This window comes from Galeopterus variegatus, unplaced genomic scaffold (genome assembly GCF_000696425.1).
Source record: "Galeopterus variegatus unplaced genomic scaffold, G_variegatus-3.0.2 Scaffold309, whole genome shotgun sequence".
Lineage (NCBI taxonomy): Eukaryota > Metazoa > Chordata > Mammalia > Dermoptera > Cynocephalidae > Galeopterus > Galeopterus variegatus.
Window position 1 is genome coordinate 492202 of NW_007726420.1, and position 27156 is coordinate 519357.

The 27156-nt window shown below is 36.4% G+C and overlaps 1 protein-coding gene across 3 annotated transcripts in view; it reads left to right on the plus strand.

Moving 5' to 3' along the window:
- Window positions 1-582: 582 nt before the first annotated feature.
- Window positions 583-27156, plus strand: part of CDKL2 (cyclin-dependent kinase-like 2 (CDC2-related kinase)) — a 46233-nt gene continuing 19659 nt past the window's right edge. For 2 of the 3 annotated variants that reach the window (XR_550124.1, XM_008567306.1), the window contains exons 1-6: window positions 583-1019; window positions 3210-3408; window positions 18886-19080; window positions 23742-23920; window positions 25046-25158; window positions 26583-26722. Coding sequence is in view for 2 of the 3 variants with exons in the window: in XM_008567306.1 (XP_008565528.1) it covers window positions 3241-3408; window positions 18886-19080; window positions 23742-23920; window positions 25046-25158; window positions 26583-26722 (795 nt within the window). In the remaining variant the exon portion in view is untranslated. The remainder of the gene's footprint in view (window positions 1020-3209; window positions 3409-18885; window positions 19081-23741; window positions 23921-25045; window positions 25159-26582; window positions 26723-27156) is intronic. The other variant, XM_008567305.1, reaches the window with a different exon arrangement.

A 27156-nucleotide genomic window follows, 5' to 3' on the forward strand; every position in this document is an offset into this window, starting at 1 on the left:
TGCCCAGGCTGCCCTCCCCAAGGGCCCTCCTAACGACAGGTCTGTCATCACCTACGTTCTTTCCTACTAATCATCACCTCCTACACTCACTCTCGTCTCCTACCTGGCCCAGACTGGCCCCACTGCTCAAAAAAGAAAGGAAGCATGGAATCGCTGCCCCGCGGACCCTCCCACGTGAGGGCGCTCGGGCCCGCTCCCCGCCCTAGCGGGGAAGCTGCGAGGAATACTTCATCGCGCTCTTTGCACATAACCACCCTCTTAACCCTCCGGCACCAGAATCGCCTCTTGCCCCCAATTGCGAGCAGAGGTCTTCCGGCGAACGCGGAAAGGTGCCTCCTAACTGGAGAAGGTAGGCGTGTGGGATGCAGGCGTCTGCGCATCGGTGAACAGAAACTGGGCCGACCCAGGTGAAGGGGCGGGGCGCTCAGCCAATCATAGCTCGTGACAACAGGGCGCGGCCAATCGGAACAAGGGAAGCCTGGCGCTCTCGGGGCGGGCCCGGGCGGTGAGGACCCGCCCCCTTGCAGCTTGGTGGCCCACGCCTTCGCCCAGGGCTCGTTGGAGCAGTGCTGGTTCACAGAATAGACGGACTGGGAGCTTTCCGAGCTGAGGGGCGGAGCCCTCTCACCCCAGCTGTTTCTTTACAGGCTTTGGCCTTAGCAGGTGTTGGTTAGCCGTGGGCGCATTCTTACCTGGGTCGTCTCTCTCTCTCTCGAGACTGTGGCTATGGTTGGGGATAGCGTGAGGTCGTTTCCTTGACGACGACAGCATGCGGCCCGCGGTCCTCCTACGTGTGAGTTTGCGGCGGGCCGAGGCCCATCTGCCTCCCTGCCTGCTTCCCTTAGGAGCCGCGACTGTGTCCGCAGAAGAAATCACAACAGCATCGGAATTGCTAGTTTGCTAGTCAGCGTAGTATGTTTTAGACCTGCGAGCGAGATGCGTGAAACAAATTTCACCTCAAATTTGTTTCCAAGTTGAAAACCTTTGGGTCTTTCTATGTGAGACGATTTGAAGAAACAGTAAGTATAATACTGTTGAAAAGCTTCTATATTTTGTTATCTAGAAAAGAACTCAGTCTGTCTTTAACAAAATAAAACATTAGCATTATCCAAGTATTTTATTTAAATTGTTGGTATTAGAACCATATGCTTACATGACACCTATCCTGAAATAGCACACTGCCAATTGGCCAGGCTTCTTTTCAGTTTGTATTACCCTGAGATCCGAGAGTAGAAGGCATGAAAAGTGATAGTTTGACTGTTTCAGGAGAAAAGGGGCTTTGTAGGCCGTGATACTTTTAAGATATTTGTGGGCAGTACCACTTGAAAAAACAGGTGTTCAATGTAGTGTGTCCAAATGTGCATACTGTTAGCTAGTGATATGCTTCAGAACGCCTCAGGCAAGCTTAAGGTAATTTTAATTTTGTTCACTTTGCATTTTCAAATATTGAGGACTCTGGTTACAGAATGTTTAAAAATGATCCAGGTTATAGATTCCAGCTATTTTTGTCATTGGTGTGATAAACCTAAAGCCTAGTCCTTAATAAAACATACTCTCTTAATGGAAGGGAAAAAAAATAAGGAAAGGAGGGATGGGATTACGCTGATAATTTTTTTCAAATACAAACATTTTATTATAAATAGTTAATAGAATTTAAATGGAAGTTAAAATGTCAAATGTATGAGAAGTTAAGTGTCTGGGCCACTGCTCTGTACTATCAATACTGGCAGTAAAATAATGAAATAATTTGAGTTGGTGTTGATTGGAATTGTTTTCTATTTTTTCCTCTTGAAGATCCATCTTCTGGTTCTTCATGTATATCCACAATGAAAATATGCATATAATAAAACCTCAAACTATTAAATGTCAAGTGCAGAAAATGTATACACTGGATTATCATAGTTTGCTAGAACAAAGAGAGAATTTGTTTTGTCTTTTCCATTAGTGTACCAATTCACAATCTAGGTAAATAAGTTTTAGATTGCTATAAGCACACGATATAATAGGCGAGATTTTTTTTTCATTCTTCAGTCTTATGAATAAAGTATTTTTATATTATCAGGTTTAAAAAAATTTAACTATGAATCGTCCTTTGAATACACAGTTCTGATTTAGAGCAGTATTTTTATTCTTGACTTCTGAAATTTAATTTTAAAATCAGATTTTAAAAACAAATTTAACTTTGAAGTTGTAGTTTAATAGCTTTTATATATCATGGCATTCAAACCTTATGAATTAAAATCTATCTGTATTTGGACTGAAATAATTTTTTTTCTGTATCAAAACATGTAGGGGAATGATTGTTGGACCTTCATCAATCATTGCTAAAACCAGACGGCTGGCAAGTTAGCTCAGTTGATTAGAGCACAACAGCCTTGTAACACCAGCATCAAGGGTTTGGATTCTCATATTGGCCAATAAATAAAATAAGAAAGACTCTATTAGGATTGCCTTTATTCAGAAAATGTCACAAAATGGGATGCATAAATATTCTAAAAACAATTCAAATGATTCATACTTATAGTGAGTAATCATTAAAAGGATTTTTGAAATACTGTGTTTGGTAGTACTAATATTTAATTTCTTTTTAAAAATCTGCTTATATGCTGTGATATCATTGCTCTTATTTTGTAAATTCAATATAGTAATTTAATTAGTATTGTAAGAAAAGTAAAGAAAAATATTTTATCAAAGATTCTTAGTGTTAATTTGGTAAGTGATCATTTTGTGATCAAATATTTTTCCCAGTTGAGTAGAAAGTGCATAAAGATTTCCAATTGTGATCTTTTAAACCTGGGGTAAAAAAAAAATAAATTTGATCTTCATTAAAACCTAATTCAATTGCATCCTTTCCACCTTTCAGTGAAAAGGAATTGTACTGTTCTAAAGTGAGCTGTAATTGTTTTGTATGAAAGTTCAAGTACTGCCTTATCTTAAGATATATTGAATTTCATTAGTGTGACTTTTAGTAATTTAAATTTAATGGCTTTGATTTAGTTTGCCTTGTCCATTATAAAATATGTGTGAATATTTTGAAAACATAGCTTAGGTGGTGGAAACACTGAGAAATGATGACTTAGCACAAGACAGCCATGAACACAATGACTACTCTAATCTGGAAAACAAGCAGGGGGAAGAATTAATTTGCTGGGTAGGTGGAGAAAATTAATATACTCAACACTGTTAACTCTTTGTTTTGGTTTCCACAGCAAGAAAAATTCCTACTGGTTTTAAGTTAAAATGGAAAAATATCAGAACCTAGGATTGGTTGGAGAAGGGAGTTATGGAATGGTAATGAAGTGTAGGAACAAAGATAGTGGAAGAATTGTGGCCATCAAGAAGTTTTTAGAAAGTGATGATGACAAAATGGTTAAAAAAATTGCTATGCGAGAAATTAAGTTACTAAAGGTGAGTAAAGGCATATACTGAATTTAAAAAAATGAATTTTTTCTTGATCAAGATTAAGTAATGGTCTTAGAAAAACATTACTGTTTTTATATTTCTTTTATGTTCACAAGGTTTAAAGTATAAATTTTTTTCAGTAAGAAGAAATAAAATGATTATATACATATTCATTTATTTTATGAGTATAAACATGTTTATAAAAGTATTCATTCCTTCTCTCTATATCTATCTGCCTATATATCTCCTATCTGTCTGCCTGTCAGTCATCTGGCCATCTATCCTCTGTTTTGGGGGTCCCAAAGACCACCCTTCAGGTTTGATTATTTATTAGGAGAACTCAGTTTGCAGCATATAGCTGTACTCATGGCTATGATTTATTACGGTGAAAGGATATAAAGCCAAATCAGCAAGGGGAAAGGCACATAGCATGAATTCCAGAGGAAACCTGGCACAATCTTCCAAGAATCTGCTTTCAGTAGAGTCACACAGGATGCACTTATTTCCTCTGGCAATGAGTTGTGACAACACATGTGCAATATTGTCTACCAATTAATTAGAGACTCAGTGCCCAGGGATTTCACTGGAGGCTGGTCACATAGGCACTGTCTGCCTGGCATGTATCAAAATTCCAAACTCTCAGAAGAAAAGCAGGTATTCAGCACAAACAATGTCGTTTGCACAGTGAACCACTTTATCAGTTCTGGAAATGAAGTGAACCTTCCTAAAATCCAAGTTCTCAGGTGCCAGCCAGGAGCTCACTTTGCAAGCAGACTTTTCTAAGGATAACAGTCTTAGGCCTGCTTAAAATATTTTCTTCTCTCTTTAGTTTATTTAGTCTTAAGATATTTTCTTCTTTCTCATTAGTCTCACTAGAAGTTTATCAATTTTATTTGACATTAGAAAGAATCAACATTTCACTTAGTTGATCTTCTCTGTGTATTTTTCTACTTCATTAATTTTTGTTCTTTATTATTTTATCCCTTCTCCTTATTTTGCAGTTCTTGCTTCTAACTTGTTGAGATACTTCTTTAATTTCTAAATTTTTTGTCCCTCAAATATACATTTAAGTCAAGAACAGCTAAGAACTTGATATGTATCCTAGAAATTTTTATTATTACTTCAAAATATTTTCCCATTTCTCTTATATTTTCCTTAATCCCTGAGTTATTTAAAAGTATATTTTTAAAATTCCAAATGTGGAAATTTTCTAAGTTTTTCTCTCCTGGTTATTTATTTGTGACACAAGTGCCCTATGATCTGAGTATATACTATATAAGAATTTATTCCTTTGAAATTTCTTGATATTTGCTTTTTGGTTCAGTATATAGTCAACTAGAAAAAATTATTTGTGTGTGCTTGAAAAGTATTCCATGTATGTCCATTAGGTCATGTTTGTTAATGGTGTTATTCAAATCTTCTTAATTCTTTTTTGTTTATATTTATTTTTTTCACTTATTGGTTATACATATTTATGGAAAACAGAGTTATATTTCAACACCTAAACTCTTACTGATTTTTTTATTTTGTATGTTAATTCTATCCAATACTGATTAGACATATGTTAAAATCTTCCTTTGTGATTATTAATTTGTCTACTTTACATTGTAGTTCAATTAAATTAACTTTATAAACAGAAAGACCATATTATTAGTTCATCAAATTTAGAATTAGTATATCTTCCTGTTGAATCAAATATTTTATCATCATGAAATAATACTTTTTATTGTAATAACATTTTATTTTAAAGTCTCTGTTAAAGGGCCGGCCCGGTGGCGCATGCTACAGTGCGCCGCTTGGGAGCGCGGCGGCGCTCCCGCCGAGGGTTCAGATCCCATATACAGACTGGTTCCTGCTCACTGGCTGAGTGAGGGGCGGGCGCAGCACCGAGGGTTGTGATCCCGTTGCCGGTCCCGGTCCGGTACGGGTGCGACACTGAGGGTTGCGGTCCGTTGCCAGACACGAAAAAAGACAAAAAAGAAAAAGAAAAAAAAAAAAAAGTCTCTGTTAAACCAGTAAGGCTACACTAGTTTAATTTTGGTTAGTGTTTCTGTAGTATATCTTTTTCCATAATTTTACTTTCAGTTTTTCTAGATCCTTGTTTAGATGTGTGGATCTCTTGTAAATATCATATAGTAACATTTTGCTTTTTATCCTATTTGATAATTTTTGCATTTTAATTAGAGCATTTAGTCCATTTACATGTAATATAATATCTGATGTATTTTGGATATAAATTTACTTCCCTATGTGCTATTTGTCTTACCAGTTCTATATTTCTTTTTCTTTTCTTACTTTGGATTGATTACATTTATTATTCCTTTTTTGCCTTTCCAATAATTTGGAAATTATACATTATGTTTCTGTATTTTCTTGGTTATCCTAGAGATGTGTTAAAGTCTAATGTTATCCAATACTTCTTTTTTTTTTTTTTTTTTTTTTGGTGACTGGACAGTACAGAGATCAGAACCCTGAACCTTGGTGTTATCAGCACTGCATTAACTGTCCAGCCTTTTTTTTAATCCAATAGTTTTATCCTTTTTCCAGACAATAGAAAAACCTTTATCTCTGGTCATTTTCTTCTATCTTATGTGCTAATATTGCCATGCATTAACTCTTATATATATTTATATATATATATATATATATATTTTTTTTTTTTTTTAACACCACAAGACGTAATTATTGTTCAACATTAATTTAGGTTTATATTTAGCACTTTCTTTGTTCTTCTTTCTTTTCTATATCTCAGACCATTTGTCTGGAATCTTTTCTCTTTTTCTTGAAGTATATTACTTAGGATTTCCTTTTGTGAGCATGTACTGCAGGCAAAATATTTCAATTTTAGTTTGTGTGAAAATGTCTTTATTTTGCTGTCATTCTTGAAAGATACTTTTGCTGTGTGTGGAATTTTAGGTTGTATTAATTCTCTGCTATTTTTTGTCAAATGAATGTAACATTGTGTTGTCTGCTGGCCTCCACTGTGGCTCTTGAGAAGTCAGTTCAGTCCAACTGCTGTTCTTCTGTGAGTTTGTTCTTTTATGTCTGGATCGTTTTATTTTTTATCTTTTAACTTTTTATTGACATATACATACAGAAAAGTGTGCATATCATAAGAATACATCTCTATGAATTCTTCAAAACTGAACAAGCTCATTTAACAAGCGTCTAGTCAAGAAACAGAACATTAAAATCACCCTGGAAGCCTCTGTTATACCTCCTGCAGTCACTACTGCTTTCCTCCTCCATCCGGGTAACAGCTATCCTGACTCCGAACAGCAAAAATTAGTTTTGTTGTCTGACTACTTATATTTTGCCACTTAAGTTTGTTTTTCTGAAGTTTCACTGTGATGTTTCTAGGGTGGATATCTTAATTTATCCTGCTTAGAATTCATTGGATCTTCATGAATCTATGATATAATTTCTTAATTTTGGAAATTTCTCAGTTATTATTTCTTCAAATAGTATTTCATCCCATTCCTTTCTCCTCTACTTTTGGGACTCCAGTTAACATATATCAAATTTTCTCATTGAAGTTTCTGTGCCTCGTTTTTTTCTTTCCATCTATTTGTCTCTCTGTGCATTGTTCTGCATAGTTTATTCTGACACATGATTTAGTTCATGAATTCTCTCCTCAATATGTCATTAATCTCCTTCATTCAGTTGTTAACTTAGGGTATTGTATTTTTAAATTTTTTAAATTGTGAAATACAACACACATATAGAAAGTGCACAGAACAATAATTATAGCTCAACAAATTATCAGAAAGCAAACATTCATGGAACCACTATCCAGATCAAGAAATAAAATATTGCCAACAACTCTTTTCATGTACCATCACAGTCACTGCCCTTTAAGGTTAACACTGTCCTGACTTGATGTTAATCACTGCCTTGATTTTTTTATTTTACATTTATCAACTAAACACATACATTTCCAATCACTCTAGTTTACTTTTACCCATTCTTTAAAAAAAAAAAAAACACAAACATAAAAAGGGTACAGATCTTAAGTGTACAGCTCAGTCAATAACCAAAAAATAAATATACCTGTGTACCGACCACCCAAATCAAGAAATAGAATATATCATCACCTCATAAGCCCCCTCAAGCCTTTTCCCAATTATTGCACCCTCACTATAGTTATATGCTAATTATGTGTTGCAGATTTCTTCTCTACTCTGTGGGCTTTCTTTTCACTCTCTTAATGGTATCTTTTGCTAAACAGAAGTTGCTAATTTCAGCGTAGTCAAATTTTTAATCTTTTCTTTTATGGTTGGTGCCATTTATGTCCTGCTTAAGAAGTTTTCCCCTATCTAGAGATTAGGATAGTCTGTATTATCATCTAGAAGCTTAATAGTTTTGCTTTTCATACTTAGATTTTGGTACACCTAGACTTGATCTTAATTATGGTATATGGAACTGTCAAATCTTATGTATTTTGTCTTATGGATGTGCAGTTGTCCCAGAAACATTTATTGAAAATACCTTCTTTTCTCCACTGTTCTGAACTCCCTTTTGCCACATGTTCTTACATGTAGGCATAGTTTTTCTACTCTTTATTCTATTCCTTGGTGTAGTTAATTCTTATAATTTTATGTTCTCTTGATATCCATTTTGAGCATGAGTTTAACTTTCTCATATCAGAAGTATATGGCTCAGTCATGCTTGATACAGTTTTCGGTTCTATACTACACCCAAATGGCTCAAATCAGTGGTCACACATAAGAATTTAGAGGCATCTCTTCTGCCTAGCAGACTGGGGCTTCCTGCTTTGCTGCAGCTTTCTTTAAGTGAACCATTCAGGCATTTTCCTGCAAACTTAAAATGACCCACACCTTATTCTCTTTTTAAAAATATTTTATTTTTTTAATTTTATTTTTGGCCACAGAACAAGTCTTAATACATTTAAAAAGACTAAGATCATAGAAAATATGTTCTCAAACCAAAATAACAGAAGGAAATTTAGAAAATTCACAAATGTTTAGAAATTAAACAACACTCTCCTAAATAAACAATGGGTAAAAAGAAAAATCACAGGGAAATTAGAGAGTACTTTGAGATAAAAATCAAAGCTCAACATATCAAAATTTATAGGATACAAGGCTCATGCAGTGCTTAGAGGAAAAGTTATACTTGTTGATAGAGTATGGATGTGTTGTCCGCCCAAACTCATGTGGAAATCAGATCCCCAGTGTGGCAGTGTTGGCAGCTGTTTGAGTTGTAGGGGCAGATCCCTAATGAATGGATTAATGCTCTCCCTGGGGGCTGGAGGTAGTGAGTGAATTTTCGCTGTATTAGTTCCTATGAGAGCTGGTTGTTTAAAGGACCCTGGCACTTCCCCTCTCTCTCTTGCTTCCTCTTGCCATGTGATCTGCTTGTACCTATGGGCTGGCCTGCCATTTTCTGCCATGAGTAGAAGCAGCCTGAGACCCATGCCTGATGCATTTGTCCCAGAATGAAGAGCCAAATAAACCTCTTTTCTTTATAAATTATCCAGTCTCAAGTATTCTGTTATAGCAACACAAAAACAGACTAATACACTTGTAAACACTCATATTAAAAATAAGAAAAATCGCAAATCAGTAATGTGATCTTCTACCTACCTTAAGAAAATAGAAAAAGAAGAGCAAACTAAATCAAAAGCAAATATAAGTAGGAAATAACAAAGATTACAACAGAGATATATGAAATAGGGAATTAAAAAACAATAGAGAAAATCAATAAAACCAAAAGTTGATTCTTTAAAAAGATAAACAGAATTTGCAAAACTTTGTCTAGATTGACCAATAAAAAAAAAAAAAAAAGGGAGAAGACCTAAATTACTAAAATCAGAAGTAAAGCAGAGGCATTCTTTCATTGTCATTATGGTTTTTTGTGGTGGTAAGTTTTAGTTTCTTTATCTTTCTCACTTGCATTTTTTGTTCTACCAGCCAGTGGGTTTTGTTCTTTCTTGTGTATTTGTGGTAGTGATTATCGTTTTTTGGATTCCAGATGCAGGACTTCCTGGAGGTTTTTATGTAGGGCTGGTTGTGCAGTGGTGAACTCCCATAGCTTTTGTTTGTCTGGAATATACACTATTTCTCTCTCATTTCTTTTTTGACCCGTAAGGGGATCACAACCCTTGGCATGGTGTGGTCTGCACCATGCTCAGCCAGTGAGTGCATCGGCCATCCCTGTATAGGATCCGAACCTGCGGCCTCGGAGCTACCAGCACCGTAGGCTTCTGCGTGAGCCACGGGGCTGGCCCTCTCTCATTTCTTAAGGATAGCCTTGCTGGGTATAGTATTGTTGGCTGGCAGTTTTTTTCTTTTAATATTTTGAATACATCATCCCATTTTCTTCTGGCCTGTAGAGTTTCTGTTGAGAAGTCTGCTGTTAGTCTGCTGGGGTCTTCCTTGTAAGTGTCTTAATGCTTTTCTGTTCTTTCTTTTAAGATTCTCTCTCTGTCTTTGAGCTTTGCCAGTTTGACTATAATGTGTCTTGGAGAGGATCTTTTTGTATTGAATTTGTTTAGGGGTCTTTGAGCTTCCTGGATATGAATGTCCATGTCTCTCCCTATACCTGGGGAGTTTTCCATTATCATTTTGTTGAATAGGGTTTTTTTTTTAATGTGTTTCTCTTTCTCCTCCCCTCTGGAACACCCATGATTTGAATGTTCGTGTGCTTAAAGTTGTCTGCTAGCTCTCTTAGATTTTCTTCATTTAAAAAATTTTTTTTCCTTTTTTTTTTCCACCTGGATTATTTTGAAAAGACTATCTTCAAGATCAGAAATTCTTTCTTCTCCTTGTTCTAGCCTGCTGCTTAAGCTATCAGTTGTGTTTTTTATTTCATTGAGTGACTCTTTCAGTTCCATGAGTTCTGCTGCATTCTTTTTAAAAGTATTAATCTCTTCAGGAGTTTCCTCCTTCATATCCTGAATTTTTTTTCTTATTTATTATGTTGCCTAACTGAGTCTTCTTGTATCTCAGTGAATTTCCTTAAGATTGTCACTCAGAATTCTTTTTTTAGTCATTTCAAGGTTTTCCTGTTCTATAGGGTCTGGTATTTGAGAATAACTGTATTCTTTTGGTTGTGTCATATTTTCTTGGGTTTTTGGTATTTCTAGAATCTCTTTGTTGATGATGTCTGGTCATCTGGTAGAGCAGTTGCTCCTTCTATTACTCTGGAGTGGGATTTGAGGAGAGAGATGTCCTCTTCTTTTTCTGGTCTCCACTGGTGACTGTCCTTGTGTCAATGCAGTCAAGCCTCTGTCAGGCCACCTGCACATTGTGGCTACTGCTATGCTTACAAGATGCTTTTGCAGCCACTGTGGCTGTGGCAGTGGCTGTGGTGGGCCACCTATGCAGAAGTGGTGATTTCAGCATGGTTTCTTAACTACTTCCAGGCAGGGGTTGGGGGAGCTGCCCTTGGCTCTTGCCTAGGACCCCTGGTGTGTTCTCTTGCCTGCTTCCTGGTGGAGGGGGCCACCCTTCTCTCCTCTTAGGATCCCAGGTATTGCTCTTTTGCCTGCTTCTGGGCAGAGGGGGCTGCCCTCTATTCTCTTAGATATACTGTTAGTTGCCATGTGCTTCCTCTCTCTCTTTCTGCCTGACTCTTCATTCCTGACTCATGTGACCCTGGTGTAGAGGACTGCCTCCTGCCAGAGGATTACACCTTCCTTGCCTAGGGTCTGTAAGAAAAAACCTTTGCATTTGTTTCCTATGGTCGTGTATCAAATTTGCACCTTCCATATGAAGAAACAGAGGCAGCCCAAGGCCAGGTTTTCCCTGGGATACTGGGGAGAACAATAGATTGGGCTCCCAGCTCCAGACTGAAGGTCAGGCAGGCATAACCTGAAGGTGAAACAAGATCCATGAGGGCATCTGCCAGTATAACAAGCTTCTGATGTGAAAGACCTGCTGGTTGCAGGTCAGACAACTAGGCATTAGGCTGTTCATCAGATAAAAGAATTATCCTGTGAAAAGCACAGTGTAAGCACCCACATCCAGCTCCCCTTCATTTCCTGTTATGGTAGCGTTGCTAGGTTCTCTGGTACTAGAACCCCAGTTTAGCTGGGGACTCTCAATACTGTTGGTCTGTTTGTCTAAGTTTGTGTCAATATTCCACAGCAGGTTTATTCTAGTTTGTAAGTTTTTCTATTTCGTAGAATAAACCCTCCCATTATTTCTCTCTTCTACAAGATTGTCTTGACTATTTTTGTCGCTTTGTATTTCCATATAAATTTTAGAATCAACTTACCAATTTCCACCAGAAAACTCTATAGATCAATTTGGGGAGAAATGATATCTTTACAATTTTGTATCTAGTTCCTGAACATTATATAACCCCCCGCCTTTTTTTTTTTTTTTGGTCTTCTTGTCTTAAAGTATACTTTGTCATTAATTTTTTTTCCTGTTAACTCTTCTGTCTCCTTAGATGTAAGGTGTATCTCTTATAAGTAGACACAGTTGGATCTTTTGTTTTATGCGGTCTGACAAGCTTTGTATTTTAATTCAAATGTTTAGTCTATTTATATTTAATGTACATACTCATTTGAATTTATATTTATCATCCTTCTGGTTGCCTTTTATATTTCTATGTTTCTTTCTTTAATTCTTTTGTTATACATTCTTTTACAAGTCTTTTGGAGATTATACTAGATATTACAATATACAAATTTGACTTGTTAATATCCAAATGGGTACCTTTACCATACAAGAATCTTAGAAATTTTAATTCCAGTTACCCCTTTTCTTTTCTCCCTTCCCCCCACCAGAGTATATGTGTTTATTTCTATCATGTATTTTAATTCTATATTTAGTTAATTCCTTCCCAAATTATTCATAGTCAATATTTATTAGGATATACCTAATATTTACTCTTTCCATTACTCTTCAATCTTTCCTACATTTCTGAGCTTCCATCTTGGATCATTTTTCTTGTTCTTAGAGCACTTCCTTTATTTTTCTTAAAGCAAATCTACTGGTAAAGAATACCGTTCATGGGCCGACCCCGTGGCTCACTCGGGAGAGTGCAGCGCTGGGAGCGCTGCAGCGCTGCTGCTGCGGGTTTGGATCCTATATAGGGATGGCCGGTGTGCTCACTGGCTGAGCACGGTGCGGGCAACACCAAGCCAAGGGTTGCAATCCCCTTACCGGTCACAAAAAAGGGGAAAAAAAAAAAAGAATACCGTTCATTTTTGTTAGTTTGAAAAAAAAATATTCTACTTTGTGTTTAAAAGATTATTTCCACAGGCTATAGAATTCTAGGTTGGCAGTTAATTACATTCAGTATGTTCAAACCAGGGTTATACTGTTCTGCTGGCTCCCATTGCTTGCACTGAAAAGTTAGCTGTCAGTCTTACTGTGCTCTTTAATATCTTGTTTCTTCTGGATGCTTTTAATGTTTTTATCTTTGACTTTGATTTTCCACAGTTTTATAATAATGTGCCTAGGTGTGGGTTTCTTTGTATTTATATATCTTTTCACTTTAATGGCTTTTGCATCTGTAAAATAATGTCATTGGTCATTTTTAGAAAATGCTCAGCTTTATGACTTCACATATTGCTACTGTTTCATTCTCTCTCTCTTTTCCATTTAATAATTCAATTTCATATGTAGACCTTACTTTTAGGTCTCTTATACTCTTTTCTATGTTTTTCATCCTTTTGCTTCATTCTACATATTTTCTTTTGACCTGTTTCTCAATTTGGTAATTCTGTTTCAGCTGTCTCTAATCTACTGTTAAATTCAGCCACTGATTTATGAATTAAAGATATTATGTTTTTTAATTCTAGAATTTCCATTTGATTCTTATAGTTTCCAGTTTGCTGCCCAAACTCTCTATTTTGCTTTTGTTACTATTTAAATTATAGGCTTTTCTAAAATACATATCCAATAACTCTGTCCTCTCAATCTCCTTATATGCTTTTTTTAGTGTCTGTTTTTTCTTTTGGTTTTTGATGAAGTCTTGATGCCTGTATTAATTTTCTTTTAATGGTAGGCTCAATGTGAGTCTCTGGTGATGTTATTTCCCCTTTGAGAGGAGTTATGTTTGTTTCTGTAAGGCTCTTAAGGGCATTAGTACTCCAGGAAACTTGGTGAAACCCATATTCTGAATGCAATGCGAGGAATTTATATAATTTGAAGTTAAATCATAATCCCTGAGACAGCCTACTTACTCATAGTTTGAGGGCTTTTAGGACCAACCCAAAGTGAGAGAATTTCCCTAGTGCTGGCCCCCTTCTTCCCATGATGATGGCCCCTGGATACCGGTGATGGCTACCTTAGGCCCACAAGACTCTCAAAAGTGCCGCTGAGCCTTTTAATCTTCTCCCCTCTCTGCATTGGCTTATGTTTTCTGAGCTACAAAAAAAGATGGCTCTAATTGCCTGGTTCACCTCCCTGGGTTTCTGTCTTCTTCCAGATACCAGCCCAAATATTTTTTACTATCTTATATCTCTGGTTCTGAAAGTAGTCATTTTATGTGTTTTGTCCAGCTGTTTTACTTGTACTCAGTGGGAGAGTTATTATAAATTACCTATCTACTGTTACTGTAAACAGAAGTTATTGTTCTTTTCTATTCTATAATTTTTATCTGGGTCCAAATCTGCTATGTTGCTTTTTTTTTTTTTTTTTTTTGTTTTTCCGTGTCCGGCAACGGATCGCAACCCTCAGTGTTGCCCCCATACCGGACCGGGGACCGGCAATGGGATTGCAACCCTCGGTGTTGCTCCCGCGCCTCGCTCAGACAGTGAGCGGGAACCGGTCTGTATGTGGGATCTGAACCCTCGGGCGGGAGCGCCGCCACGCTTCCCAAGCGGCGCACTATCCAGTGCGCCACCGGGCCGGCCCGCTATGTTGCTTTTTATGGTTTCAAGTTTCTATGGTTTTTTGAGGTTGGCTTTTTCAAAAAAAAATGTAGTAGTCTGTATCTGATATTTCCAGTATCAGTAGTTATTCTGTATTTGTTTTTAATTGCCTATATTTTCTGATATTTCTTACTTATAGTATCTTATTTCTTTGTATGCCTGATCATCTTTGATTTTATGCTCAACGTTATATTTGAAACATTGTTTTCTAGTAATAATTTGAGGCTAAAATGAAGATATTTTCCTCCAGAGACAATTTTTATTTTCTTCTTTCATATTCATGAGCACTGTGCCAGGAATAATTTATTGTCTCTCAACTCCAAAACACTCCTTTTTGACCTGCCTTGTGATTCTGGAGCTGGACTCTGTAAATATTTCTCTTTTGTCAAGTGGTTGGATTTTAGATTTTTGTCGATTATAGAGGGAATGTAGTTTTTTAGCAAGAGGATGAAGTTTTCCAGATTTTGGTATGCTTCTGTTTTTGGCATAGATGCAGGCAGATCACCATATGGGAGGTCTGGTAGTTCACCTCAGCATTTTTCATGGACCACATCTGTCCTACCTGCATTCTCTGGTAAGTTTCTCTACCAACTGGCTGATCACTCTATGAACCATCTCTGGCCTTCATCCTCTGGTGAATTTCTTTACCATTGGCAATCTGTACATTCTGTGGCAGCCATGCCCTTTCCAATGAAGATCGATTCCTTGGTGGTCATTGGGGGCTCTTCTAAATTTTTAGTTTCTTCTTATGCCTTTTCCCTTCACCCTAAAAGTAGTAGCTTGCTCTGTATTTGCTGTTTTAGAAAATATCCCATTAGAGTCATCTTTTACCCCTTTTGGTAATTAACTACCTTTACTAATTAACAGTTATTTCACACTGGGAAGTATTTAATGAAAGAACTGAGTAAATATTTATTGGGTACCCAATATGTACCAGAGATTGTTCTAAGTGTTTGGAATTATAGTAAAGAGCTTATACTTGAGTGGCAGAAAAAAGGCAGTTAAAAAAATAAACTGTAAATATCAGATAGGGATATCCTGTCATTAACAATCAGGTGGCAATAATGTTATAGCTTATAGTACTAAGATGACAGTAAAAAAGGATGATGTGTTAGAGAGTAACCAAGGAGGTGACATGAAGCTGAGACCTGAATAACAAAAGGAGCCAGCCGTGTAAAGATCTGGGAGGAGAGTGTTGCAGGCATGAGACAGTTAGTGCAATTCCCAAATAATCGAAAAAACGACCTAAACAAATTGCTGCATGTTCAGTTGAAACAAGAGACAGACGTTTATCATTTTTCGTCTGTGTAGAAAATATAGAACCCTTCCTAGTATATGTATGTATTTCCCTGTGGTGTTTAATATAATGGTGAGATCCAGCTGTTACAGAACCTGCAGGCAGAGATCCTCCCTCTTCCCATCCTCTCATAGTCACTCTCTGTGACCTAGGATGAGCCAATAGAATGTTCTACCTGGGACTTTGAATCCTGAGGGCATAACTTAGAGAAGCAATTTTTAGAAATGCAGAGTTTAGAAATTACTTATGATGTTGGTGTTGAGTGTGTGAGACAGTGTGGTCCATGATGGCAGTGGGGAGGTGGTGGAAGCTTCCTAACTAGGTGTGACCCTGACTATGACCTTGACTGTGGTTCCTGCTACCTAGCTTTCCAGGCTTCAAATCTCTTTTTCTAGTCTCCCAATTAAGTTTTACAAAATATACCTTTCTAAAGTTAAGTTTACCAGAGGGGTATGTGTGTTTGTGTGTGTGTGTGTGTGTGTGTGAGAGAGAGTATGTATACTCACTTAAAATAAAAACTTTCACTGATACACATTTTATTTATCTTCTTATTTTAATTTTTGGTAGGTAACATATGCATATGCTATAAAATTTAAATGAGTTTTTCTGCCACCTTAGTATATAACTATTTAGTTCTGCTTCCCATAAGTATCTACTACTTTATTGTACATCCATCAGAGGGATTCTATTCATGTACAAACAATAATTCATTGAACTTTCAAAAGGAGAGAACAGAACTGAAGCCATCAGAGGTGGGAAAGTGGAAGGGGGAGGGAGGTTAGTGAGAAATTGGTATAGGTCCACAAAAAAATGATTACATTGTATAATGTTGAATATACTAATTATCCTGATTTGAGCATCACATATTGCACACAGGTATTGATACTCAGTGCTGTACTCCACAGGTATATATAATCAATTATGTTTTGGAAAAAAAAGTTAAAAAAAACATGGGTGTGTATGTGCATATATCAAATGGCAGCATACTCTGCTCACTGACCTACTTCTTCTTTCTTTCACTTAATATATCTTCGTGATTATTGCATATCAGTAAACATAGAACTGCTTCATTCTTTTTAACTGCTGCATTTTATTTCATTATATAGATATATGTTAATTTACTTAACCTGTAGTATATTTGCTGTGTGTTTTTTTATACATTCCGGGACTTTTTATTTTAATAGGTAAGGTTAGCCTATTTATAATTATAGTGTAACAGATAAGTTTGATCTTAGTTTTCATTTTATTTCCCCTCTACAGTCATGATAGCTTAGTGGTTAAGAATAGGAAATCTAAATTTCTTGCATACAAATCAGGATCTGGGTGAATTTATAGAGGAGATGTTCTAGACACAAAGGAAGAACTAAACAGAAATGAAATATTTTCAAGAAAAGACAGAGGCCACAATTCCTAGGTTCTAATCCTGCCTCTACCAGTTTTCGCTATGTGACCTTGCACAAGTTCCTTTTAACCTTTGTGGGCTTTAGTTTCCTCATCTACAAAACAGGATAATAATTGTACCTTTTTCATAGGGTTTTTGTGCTTACAATATAGTGCCTAAAGTGTAGTAAGCACTATGTAAGTACAGTATTAGTTATTATTATTTACAATATCATGTTGTTTTATTACTCTTTTAAAAATATTTTTTCTGGGCCGGCCCGGTGGCGCACTGGATGGTGCGCCGCTTGGGAGGCGCGGCGGCGCTCCCGCACGAGGGTTCGGATCCCACATACAGACCGGTTCCCGCTCACTGGCTGAGCGAGGCGCGGGAGCAACACCGAGGGTTGCAATCCCGTTGCCGGTCCCCGGTCCGGTACGGGGGCAACACTGAGGGTTGCGATCCATTGCCGGACACGGAAAAAGACAAAAGACAAAAAAATATATATTTTTTCTGTGTGATCTCTGAATTCCTTATTTTATATTGGATGTGTTTCCTTTGGTAATTTGGAAAGATTTGATTTTTGTGCTTTGGTTACCTTGATAACTATAGCATTATAAGATATACTTACTCCTTTGCAATGTAAAGATTATATTTCTATTTCCTCCTCTCTCCCACTCATCTACCATCTGATCTGAGATTTTTTTTTAGTGTTTATCATTAAATCTGTGAATATAATTAGACTTTGTAATTTAAATTTTCAGGTCAAAAGATATTTTGACCCATTGACAAGGAAATCAGCACACACACTTTTATATTGTTTGCATCTTCACTTTCCTTTCCTACAGTTGTTAAATAATATCATTTGTGCATTGCTGAGTTTAAAATATTCACTTTCTATTTTGTAACCATGATGCCCACATTTGTATAAGATTTAGTTTTGCACTGAACAGATTAAGTGTTCATGTTCAAAAATTTTCTCTGTTGCCTTTTACTCTAATGATAATTTGGTAGAGTATAAAGTTCCTGGGCCGCCTTTCTTTCCTTGAAGATTTTGAGGGCTATGTTCTAGTGATTTCTTTCCCTTTAAAGGTGGCAACATTTTTTTCTGTTGAGTGTTAGTCTTCCATTTGTGTTTCTTTGTCTTTTCTTCCTCTTTTCTTATAGTATCTCTGAATAGATCCTGGATTGGCTCCTTTTTGGTGGTTTCTTATCTTGTAATAAAGTGTCTTTCTTAGACCTGCTATTTGTAGGAGGTTCATTTGTGGGAGAAGCTAGGATTTTGTTCCAGGCTAGGTTCATAATGATGTTCCTTATGTTATAGTCCTGCGTGTGGGATTGAATTCTGTTAACTTTAATTTCTCTGAAACTTGTAGTTACAGGTTTGTTCCTAATGAATTGTGTTGACTTCTACTCCACCTCACTGACAGATTGTTTCCAACAAATGTGTTTCTGTGTGATTACTTATTCAGCCATCCCTCCCCTGCTGTTCCTTGGTGCCATTCAGTTCTAGGGATGCTTTCACTGATGCCCGTGAACCCTGTTATGTCAAAGAAATATATATATATATATTTTCCATAATATTTCATAAACTCTTGCCCTATCAGCTTTGTAACCACAGACTATCTTTTGGTGTTTTCCTAAACTCCTGTTTGACCTTGATTATATTTAGCAGTCCCACCTCATTCGTTGTAGGTAGGGGTCATAGGTCCCTCTTAGTTTTATCAAAGAGGGAGACACATTTCTTTTTCTAAGTGGCTTTATTGTGCTCTCTGAGAGGAGAAAGGAGCAGTATGGTCTTTCCACTAATTTAAAAACCAGGATATGCTTTTATAATTTATACTGTCTATGCAGTTTATTTATATGTTTTTCTTATGCTGAGATCTATTTTAGATTGTGTCAAGTTGCTAATAATTTGATATAGTAAAAGCTATTTTTCATTTTTTTTTATAACAGCAACTGAGGCATGAAAATTTGGTGAATCTGTTGGAAGTGTGTAAGAAAAAAAAAAGATGGTACCTAGTCTTTGAATTTGTTGACCACACAATTCTTGATGACTTGGAGCTCTTTCCAAATGGACTAGACTGCCAAATAGTACAAAAGTATTTGTTTCAGATTATTAATGGAATTGGATTTTGTCACAGTCATAATGTAAGTATTAGATTCAAATAATTATTTTGCCAATCATTATCCAGATACCAGTCAATTAATTTAGTGAGACACCTGTTTAAACTGAAGTTTGAACCAGTAAATAATTGAAATTAACTATGTTACTTTTGATATTGCAAATTTTCATGTATCATAATACATGTATTCTTTCCCCTCAACATTTTATTGTGAAAATTTTAGGCTATACTGAAAAGTTGAAAGTTGCACAATAAACACAATACCCACCATCTAGATTCCGTATTAACATTTAGTTGTATTTGTTTTATCACATATTTATTTATTAATCTATTAATATGTCTTATTTGTTTATGCATTTGAAAGTAAGTTGCAGGCATCAGTACACTTCAACACTAAATATTTCATCTGTGCATATCATTAACTAGAGTTAAATATTTGTTTGCTGTTCTTTTTGTTTTTTTGAGGTAATATTTACTGAGTGAAATGAACAAATTTTGAGATGAGTTTTGACAAATGCATACACCCAAGGATCTATATATTTGTTAATTTATGTTCTCTTGCCTAGTTATGTATGAAGTATAAAAGTATGAAAATCTCTACCCTTGACCCTATAGACTATTACAATAATTGATATCCTTTGAGTATCACGTAAAAGCACCTCCGAGAAAAAGTGACACCTATAGAGTATAAAATGAATAACTCAATACATAGATTCTCCCAGTTTTACCAAATATTTTAAATGACTTTTTTGTGTGATAATAAAAGTAATAAATGCTAATGGAAGGAAATTTGAAAAGTAAAGATAATCATAAAAAGAAGAAAAAATCATCCATATACCTACCACCTAAACATTTGGTGTATTTCTTTTCAGTTTTCTTCTTATTATTATTACTATTCACTGTATTTTTTCCCCACTGTCTTTTGTTGTGTAGTTTTATTATATAGTGAGATATATTGTGTAGTTCAGATATATAATAGAAAAATTGCTCAGTAGAGGCAGATATCTAGTTTCTATCTGGGAAAACACTATTAGGCCTTTGTTAGAAGGCCTACCAAGTTGGCCTCCTGGCAACTTTGGAATGATCTAGGCTCAGAAAATTGATTATGGGAAACCTAATTTTGAGACTGTATTTGTCTCTTAGGGCAGACTTGCATTAACCAAGTTCAGGAGACTGAATGCCAGTTTAGCAAGTTAGAAAGAGAGAAAATTGTTACAGGGATAGATGAACTCTACATGAAATCTAATAATAATATGGGTGTGCAGGGAAACAGCCCAGTATAAGGTGTTAGTGAATCAAATACTTAATGGCATCAGTTTAAAAGATAGTGATTCATCCTTCTCATAAAAAGGATATCATCCCAAGTGGGCCTGTAATACTTGAAATTAGGTGGCTGAACTCTTTTATGTTCGTCTCTACACTAACGGTAGGCTTGCCAGTGGAACCAGTATACAGAAAAATCATTGACTCTCTATCTTTTGAAGAGTATTTGAATGTGTCCTGCCTACATTTGCTTCTGTGTTCCTTTATGTTTTATACTTTCATGACTAATCAACCCATGTTTAATAACACATTCTACCTTTAGAAATACTAATATTTTCAGGCAATTTAGAGTCAAGTGTTGCTGGCATATATTCAATTCTGTCTTTAAGGCAGGGATTTTTTAACATCCAGTGGTTCCATTCATAAACTTTAGAGCATTCATATATCTCTTTAAATTATGCAAAATGTGAATTTTTATGGGTGAGAGAACTGATCTCACTCTAGTTTATGACTACTCACCTTAAAGTTGCCTGACAGTCAAACTACTTTTTCCTAGTCTATTTATTCTCAAACTCTTCAGATTATGATTTCATACCCTTTCTTCTCAGACTTCTAGTACCTCTTATCCAATCCTCACTCCCAGCTCCCTGTTAAATGGAGACAATAATAACAGCTATCTCATAGGGTTATTGTGAGGATAAAATAACTTAAAACATTTAGAATAGTGCCTGACACATGAATAATTTAGTGTTAGTTATCTTTATTATTATTATTAAAAGTATATCCTAAGGTGTTTTTTTTTTTTTTTTTTTTTTTTTTTTTTTTTTTTTTTTTTTTTTTTTTTTTTTTTTTTTTTTTTTTTTTTTTTTTTTTTTTTTTTTTTTTTTGGCGAGTGGCTGGTACTCAGCATCCGAACCCCTGACCTTGGTGTTACAAGGCTGCACTCTAACCAAACCCTAGGGTCTTGTTTTTTGGGCAGTTAACATTTCTGTTCTTAAAGCAGACAGATAATTATGGTGGGGGAAGGAATAAACACACACGTATATATGTCTCACTTTGAAGAAATGGGAATGTTTATTCTTAAATACATTATTCACTTATGTATGTATCTATATATGTGAGCATTTGAATTTAAAACATTAAAAATAGTATTTTAATCCATTCGTGAGCCAGGCTGAGTAAACATATTTAAAAACAAATTTAAGGTTGCTGTCAATTAAAGTTTGATCCAAATAGTATAGAGCCTTATGAGTTATTTGTAGGCCCCTAAACCACCTTTTTGCTGAAATTGCTAGGTAATAAATTATAATTAATAATTATTACTAGGTAATAAATAATTATTTAGGTCATACCCAGTATTAAAGACCCATGTCAGAACCTTTTGTAAAACTTTCTGGGGCCGGCCCGGTGGCGCACTGGATAGTGCGCCGCTTGGGAAGCGCGGCGGCATTCCCGCCCGAGGGTTCGGATCCCACATACAGACCGGTTCCCGCTCACTGGCTGGGCGAGGTGCGGGAGCAATACCAAGGGTTGCAATCCCATTGCCGGTCCCCGGTCCGGTACGGGGGCAACACTGAGGGTTGCGATCCGTTGCCGGACACGGCAAAAGACAAAAAAAGACAAAAAAAAAAAAACAAAAAAACTTTCTCTGGCCACCTCAGTCTGCGATTACAGGTTTTAGTAAAAATTCTACTTGTATCATCTTGGTTATGCTTAGGTTCTATTGTTGTTATCATAAGTCATAGAGTATTAGAGTTGGAAGGGAACATTATGATCATGTACTTTAGCCCCCTCATTTGGGGAATAAGAAGATAGACCCAGAAAGATGGAGTATCTGTGGCTATTCTGAAAACCTGAGAGTGGAGCCCAGGTTTCCCAGCTCCCAGTTCAGCTTTTTCAGCTCCCAGTTATGGCATAGGTGAACTGGGACTGGACATATGTCCTCACCTCTGATATCTAGGGTAATACAATTTGGTAGCCTATGCAAAATGCTCAGCAATGGAAAATTGCCATTTAGAATGCTGGTCTTCTGAAAGGGTTTAAAACAAATTTTTAAAAATTTTTTCAAAATACAGTTTACTTATATTAGAGAATTATGCCTAATCATTTGTTTTGCCTAGAATTTTTAATATTGTTTCTCTCCCAGCATCCAGTTTTCTCCTTCTAGAGTCTCTCCTTTAGAAATTTTAACCACTGACCTTGTTTTGCCCTCTTTACATTTCTAATTGCCCGATTAATGCCTCTACTTGGGAGCTCAGCTTTCCTCCCAAAACCCCATATGGCTAAAACTAAGCTAATCATAAATCAAAACTTACTTTCTAGACTTTTCTATTTTTGATAATGAACCACCATACCTTAGATTCTCAGGTTTAAGTAAAATACCTGAGATTACCCCTAAGTTCTGTTGATTCTTGATTTAAAGTATTTGTAAACTGTGTCTCTTCCTTTCATTCCTCTGAGCAGCAGCCTAGTTTAGGCCCTTATCACCTGATACTTGTCCTGTGTTCTTCTCCCTGCCACTAGTCCTCTCTGATGTAGCTCGTTTATGGCCCACATCTTTAAACACCATTTTCATCATGTCACTTCCGTGGGTTCCCAGGGCCTGACACAAGTTCACAATTCCCAGAGTGACAGTTGAAGCATCTCTCCTCCCCCTCCTACAACCTTTTTTCTAGAAAAAAACATCCCTACCACAGTCTGTTGGTCTATTCCCATTTCAACCCTTGCTCTCCTTGTTACATTCACTTGGTTTATCCTTCTGTTTCTACATTTATCCAGGTCGTACCTAGTATTAAAAACCTATCTTAGACCCCCCCCCCTTTCATAAAAATTTTTCTTGACCACCCAGTTTTTAATGATAGCTTTACTCAGTCCTGAGAGCACTCATTATCCAAATAGTTGATTTGGTAATTAATGATATATATTTTATTCAATATTTTTGATTGTTTAAATAAAATTTCAAGCATAAATGTTCTTTTTTGCCCAACTAGGTCCCAGGTTCTTTAAAGCTGGGAAGAACTTTATATGCTTTTATCTATACTCTTTTTCTTTTTCTTTTTTTTTTTCCTTTTTGTCTTTTTTCATGTCCGGCAATGGACCGCAACCCTCAGTGTCGCGCCCGTACCGGACCGGGACCGGCAACGGGATCGCAACCCTCGGTGTTGCTCCCGCCCCTCGCTCAGCCAGTGAGCGGGAACCGGTCTGGATGTGGGATCCGAACCCTTGGCGGGAGCGCCACCGCGCTCCCAAGCGGCGCACTGTAGCAGTGCGCCACCGGGCTGGCCCCTCTTTTTCTTTTTCTTTTTTTAGGGTGGAAAAAGCCCCAAACAAACAGTGCCCTGCACATGGAAGGTGCTCAAAAAAGAAAAAAAAATCAATAATCAATTTCGTTTAACATCTGTCATATTCTGATTTTTGTCTTAGATCATACACAGAGATATAAAGCCAGAGAATATATTAGTCTCCGAGTCTGGTGTTGTCAAGTTATGTGATTTTGGATTTGCACGGACATTGGCAGCTCCTGGGGAGGTTTATACTGATTATGTGGCAACCCGATGGTACAGAGCTCCAGAACTATTGGTTGGTGATGTCAAGTATGGCAAGTAAGATATCAGTAATAGGAGGGGGAAGACTTCTCCTCTGTATTCTTGATGAGATGGAATATGTTTACAACATGAGAAGCGATCCCTCTAATACTGAAAGGAAGGCTTGAGTTTAAGGAACTTTATAAAGTGATTATTAATCATTTTGGTGTTTCCCCTTTAAATATTCTTCTGAAACAAGTTGGGGAGATATAGTTATTTTAACGGTGGAGAAATTAAATTGAATAAGTGGTCTGTTTTTTACAGTGGGTTGGAAATAGTATATTTATCACTTGTAAAGAGAGGTTAACATTGACTAGATTAGTCTGACACTGTTGGAATGAGGCAAGATGGAGCAGGCAAGGGTAAGGCAAAAATATATTTGAATGAAATATTTTTAAAACATAAATTGTCTTCATAAGTCAATTCTTCAAAGACGAAAGGATTGTAATTTTTACTGCTTGTGATAAAAATCTTTCTAAGATATTTTCTACAATTTCTCCATTTCAGAGTACACTAAACATCATTTACTATTTTCTTGACTACTCAGTTTTCATTTTACTACCGTGCTATAACTTTTGTACCATTTTATAATTCAGAAATGACCTTGAGCAATTTCCAGGTAGTTGTCCCTATGCTCAGTGATGCTAGCATATTCTTTTGAGTTCTTGTGACTAATTTTGTTAAGATAGCTTTTTAATTGCCTCCGCCGTTAGCTTTCAGTTCTCCTTGTTGCTGCTGTATTTGCCCTCAGCAACCACCTCCTTTTTTTGGCATACTTTTTTCAGTGTATCATGACATAGACTGATCAAGTTTGTTAGAATTATGTGTAAACAAAGAATGAGTGGGCTCTGAATGGAAGCCTGAGAGTCTTATTTGAGAATAAAGTATACATAATAATTGTTTTGGCTTTTCAGAAGCCGTTTCCCTCTTATGTCACATGACTGAAGTTTTTGGAAGTCTCACTTACGTGAAATTGGGAGTTAGAACTTTTAACTTATAGGGAAATGTCTTTTTCCATGTAATTTAAGGCTTACTACTATTATTCTCAATACCAAGAATATCAAATAGTAATATGCAGAACAAATGCAATCACCATCAACATGTTAGGATGCCAGATTATACACCACATTGCTTCTCTTTCAGAGCTGTTGATATTTGGGCCATTGGTTGTCTGATAACTGAAATGCTGATGGGGGAACCCCTATTTCCTGGAGATTCTGATATTGATCAGCTATATCATATTATGACGTGTTTAGGTAAGATTATACATTTGCAAGTGTGTGTGGTTGTGTTGATTTTTGAAGCTATTGATATACTAGAGATGATCCTGTATGTGTTTTAAGTGAAGGTAGGGAGCAAATAGGAAAACCTCATTTATCTATCTATATTTTTTCCTTCTCTTTTTTTTTTCTCAGTTTGGCTTTGGTCTATCAGACATATGTTCTTAATCATGCTCACCTCCCTCTACCCCGCAATAGAGAAGAAAAGAGCAGAGGTTGTGCATTTCTCTGTACTTTTACATTCAGTTAATCACATGTAGACAGGATGCAAATGATCATTTATTATCTTTGGGTCAGTAAGCATTTGGTGTAATGTGACTATTAGTCTCATCTTCACCTTCAAGATGAGAGACAGAAACTTCAAAGGTCGTTTAGTCTTGCCTCAGATTTGACTTTTGTAGTTAGTGCTTTGGACAGAATTTTTTTTTTTTTTTTTTGTCTTTTTCCGTGTCCGGCAACGGATCGCAACCCTCAGCGTCGCCCCCGTACCGGACTGGGACCGGCAACGGGATCGCAACCCTCGGTGTTGCCCCCGCACCTCGCTCAGCCAGTGAGCGGAAACCGGTCTGTATGTGGGATCCGAACCAGTGCGCCACCGGGCCGGCCCTTTGGACAGAATTTCAAAGCAAGTCATATCAAAGTCTTAGATGAAATATCAATTTCATGTTTGGAGATAGAGCTTGGAAGATGGAAATAATGGGAAAACACTTGGGGTTAATTTGACTAGTTGATTTTAGGTTTCCAGGTTAGAAACGTAATAAGCAGTACAATGATTTCATTTCATTTCTTTTTTTTTTTTGTAGCTGGCTGGTAAGGGGAACCAAGTACAATGGTTTCTTGCAGTAGAATTTTCATATATATTTTACACTAAATTAGGTATTAAAGTTGAGAAAAAAAGATAACATGCTCAAATCTGACCTTAGATACAGGTGCAAAATCAGTTGACCAAAAATTAAACACTTAAAGGGTGGAACTGATTTAACTAGATTTGATCCTGTCCACATGACTATTAATATTTTCATTGTTTTGGTCAGCATTTTATGCTTTGGTGTTAGAAATGAAGTGCTGGTACTTATATCTGAAAAGTTATAAAATGTTCTTTACTCGTCCTTTTCATATGCTACCTCACTTCAGTTCTATTGTAGTGGCGTGAGAACTTTTCTAAATGAGTATGTTGAGATAGCAATGTTAATTTCCTTGAGCTGACTTATGTCAAAGCCACTGTAAAGACTGCCATGTGCCATCACAGTAATAGCACTGTCTTTGGTTGATTTGCATGCTGAGAGAGTCATAAACTCCCTAGCTGTGTCCCATTATTTCCTCTACTTCATACCACTTGTCTCTTCGCCGTTTCTATAATGTTGTATAATGACAAAGATGTGTGTTGTTTTCACTTCCAGGTAATCTGATTCCAAGACATCAGGAGCTGTTTTATAAAAATCCTATGTTTGCTGGAATAAGGTTGCCTGAAATCAAGGAAATGGAACCTCTTGAAAGACGCTATCCTAAGCTCTCTGAGGTGGTGATAGATTTAGCAAAGGTAAGCATACTTCTTCTTTTCACTTTCTGACAGGGAATTTATACATTATGGAGACTTGGTTTTCTCTTTTTTCTTGTCTAGTTAATCTTTTAGGTCAACAATTTCCTCTGATGATTTTAATTTTTGTGCATTGAGTTTAAATAATTTAGTTGAGGGGAACTTCAGAAATAAAGGCCTGGAAATTTTACCTGTTTTAAAACTCATTAAGAAACCATATAGTTATCTAGAATGCATTAAGTATGGAAAACATACTTATCTAAAAACATAAAAACACTGTATGTTTTTAATGTTTAATATTTAAAATGTAAGCCATGTGTAAATGGAAAAGAGATGAAAAATAGGATGAGAAAATAAATAGAAGGGTAGAGAAGTAGGAAGATATTAAAATGTAGGGTCTGGGATTATGACCTGTAGTGTATTGTTGAAGGGGCTTT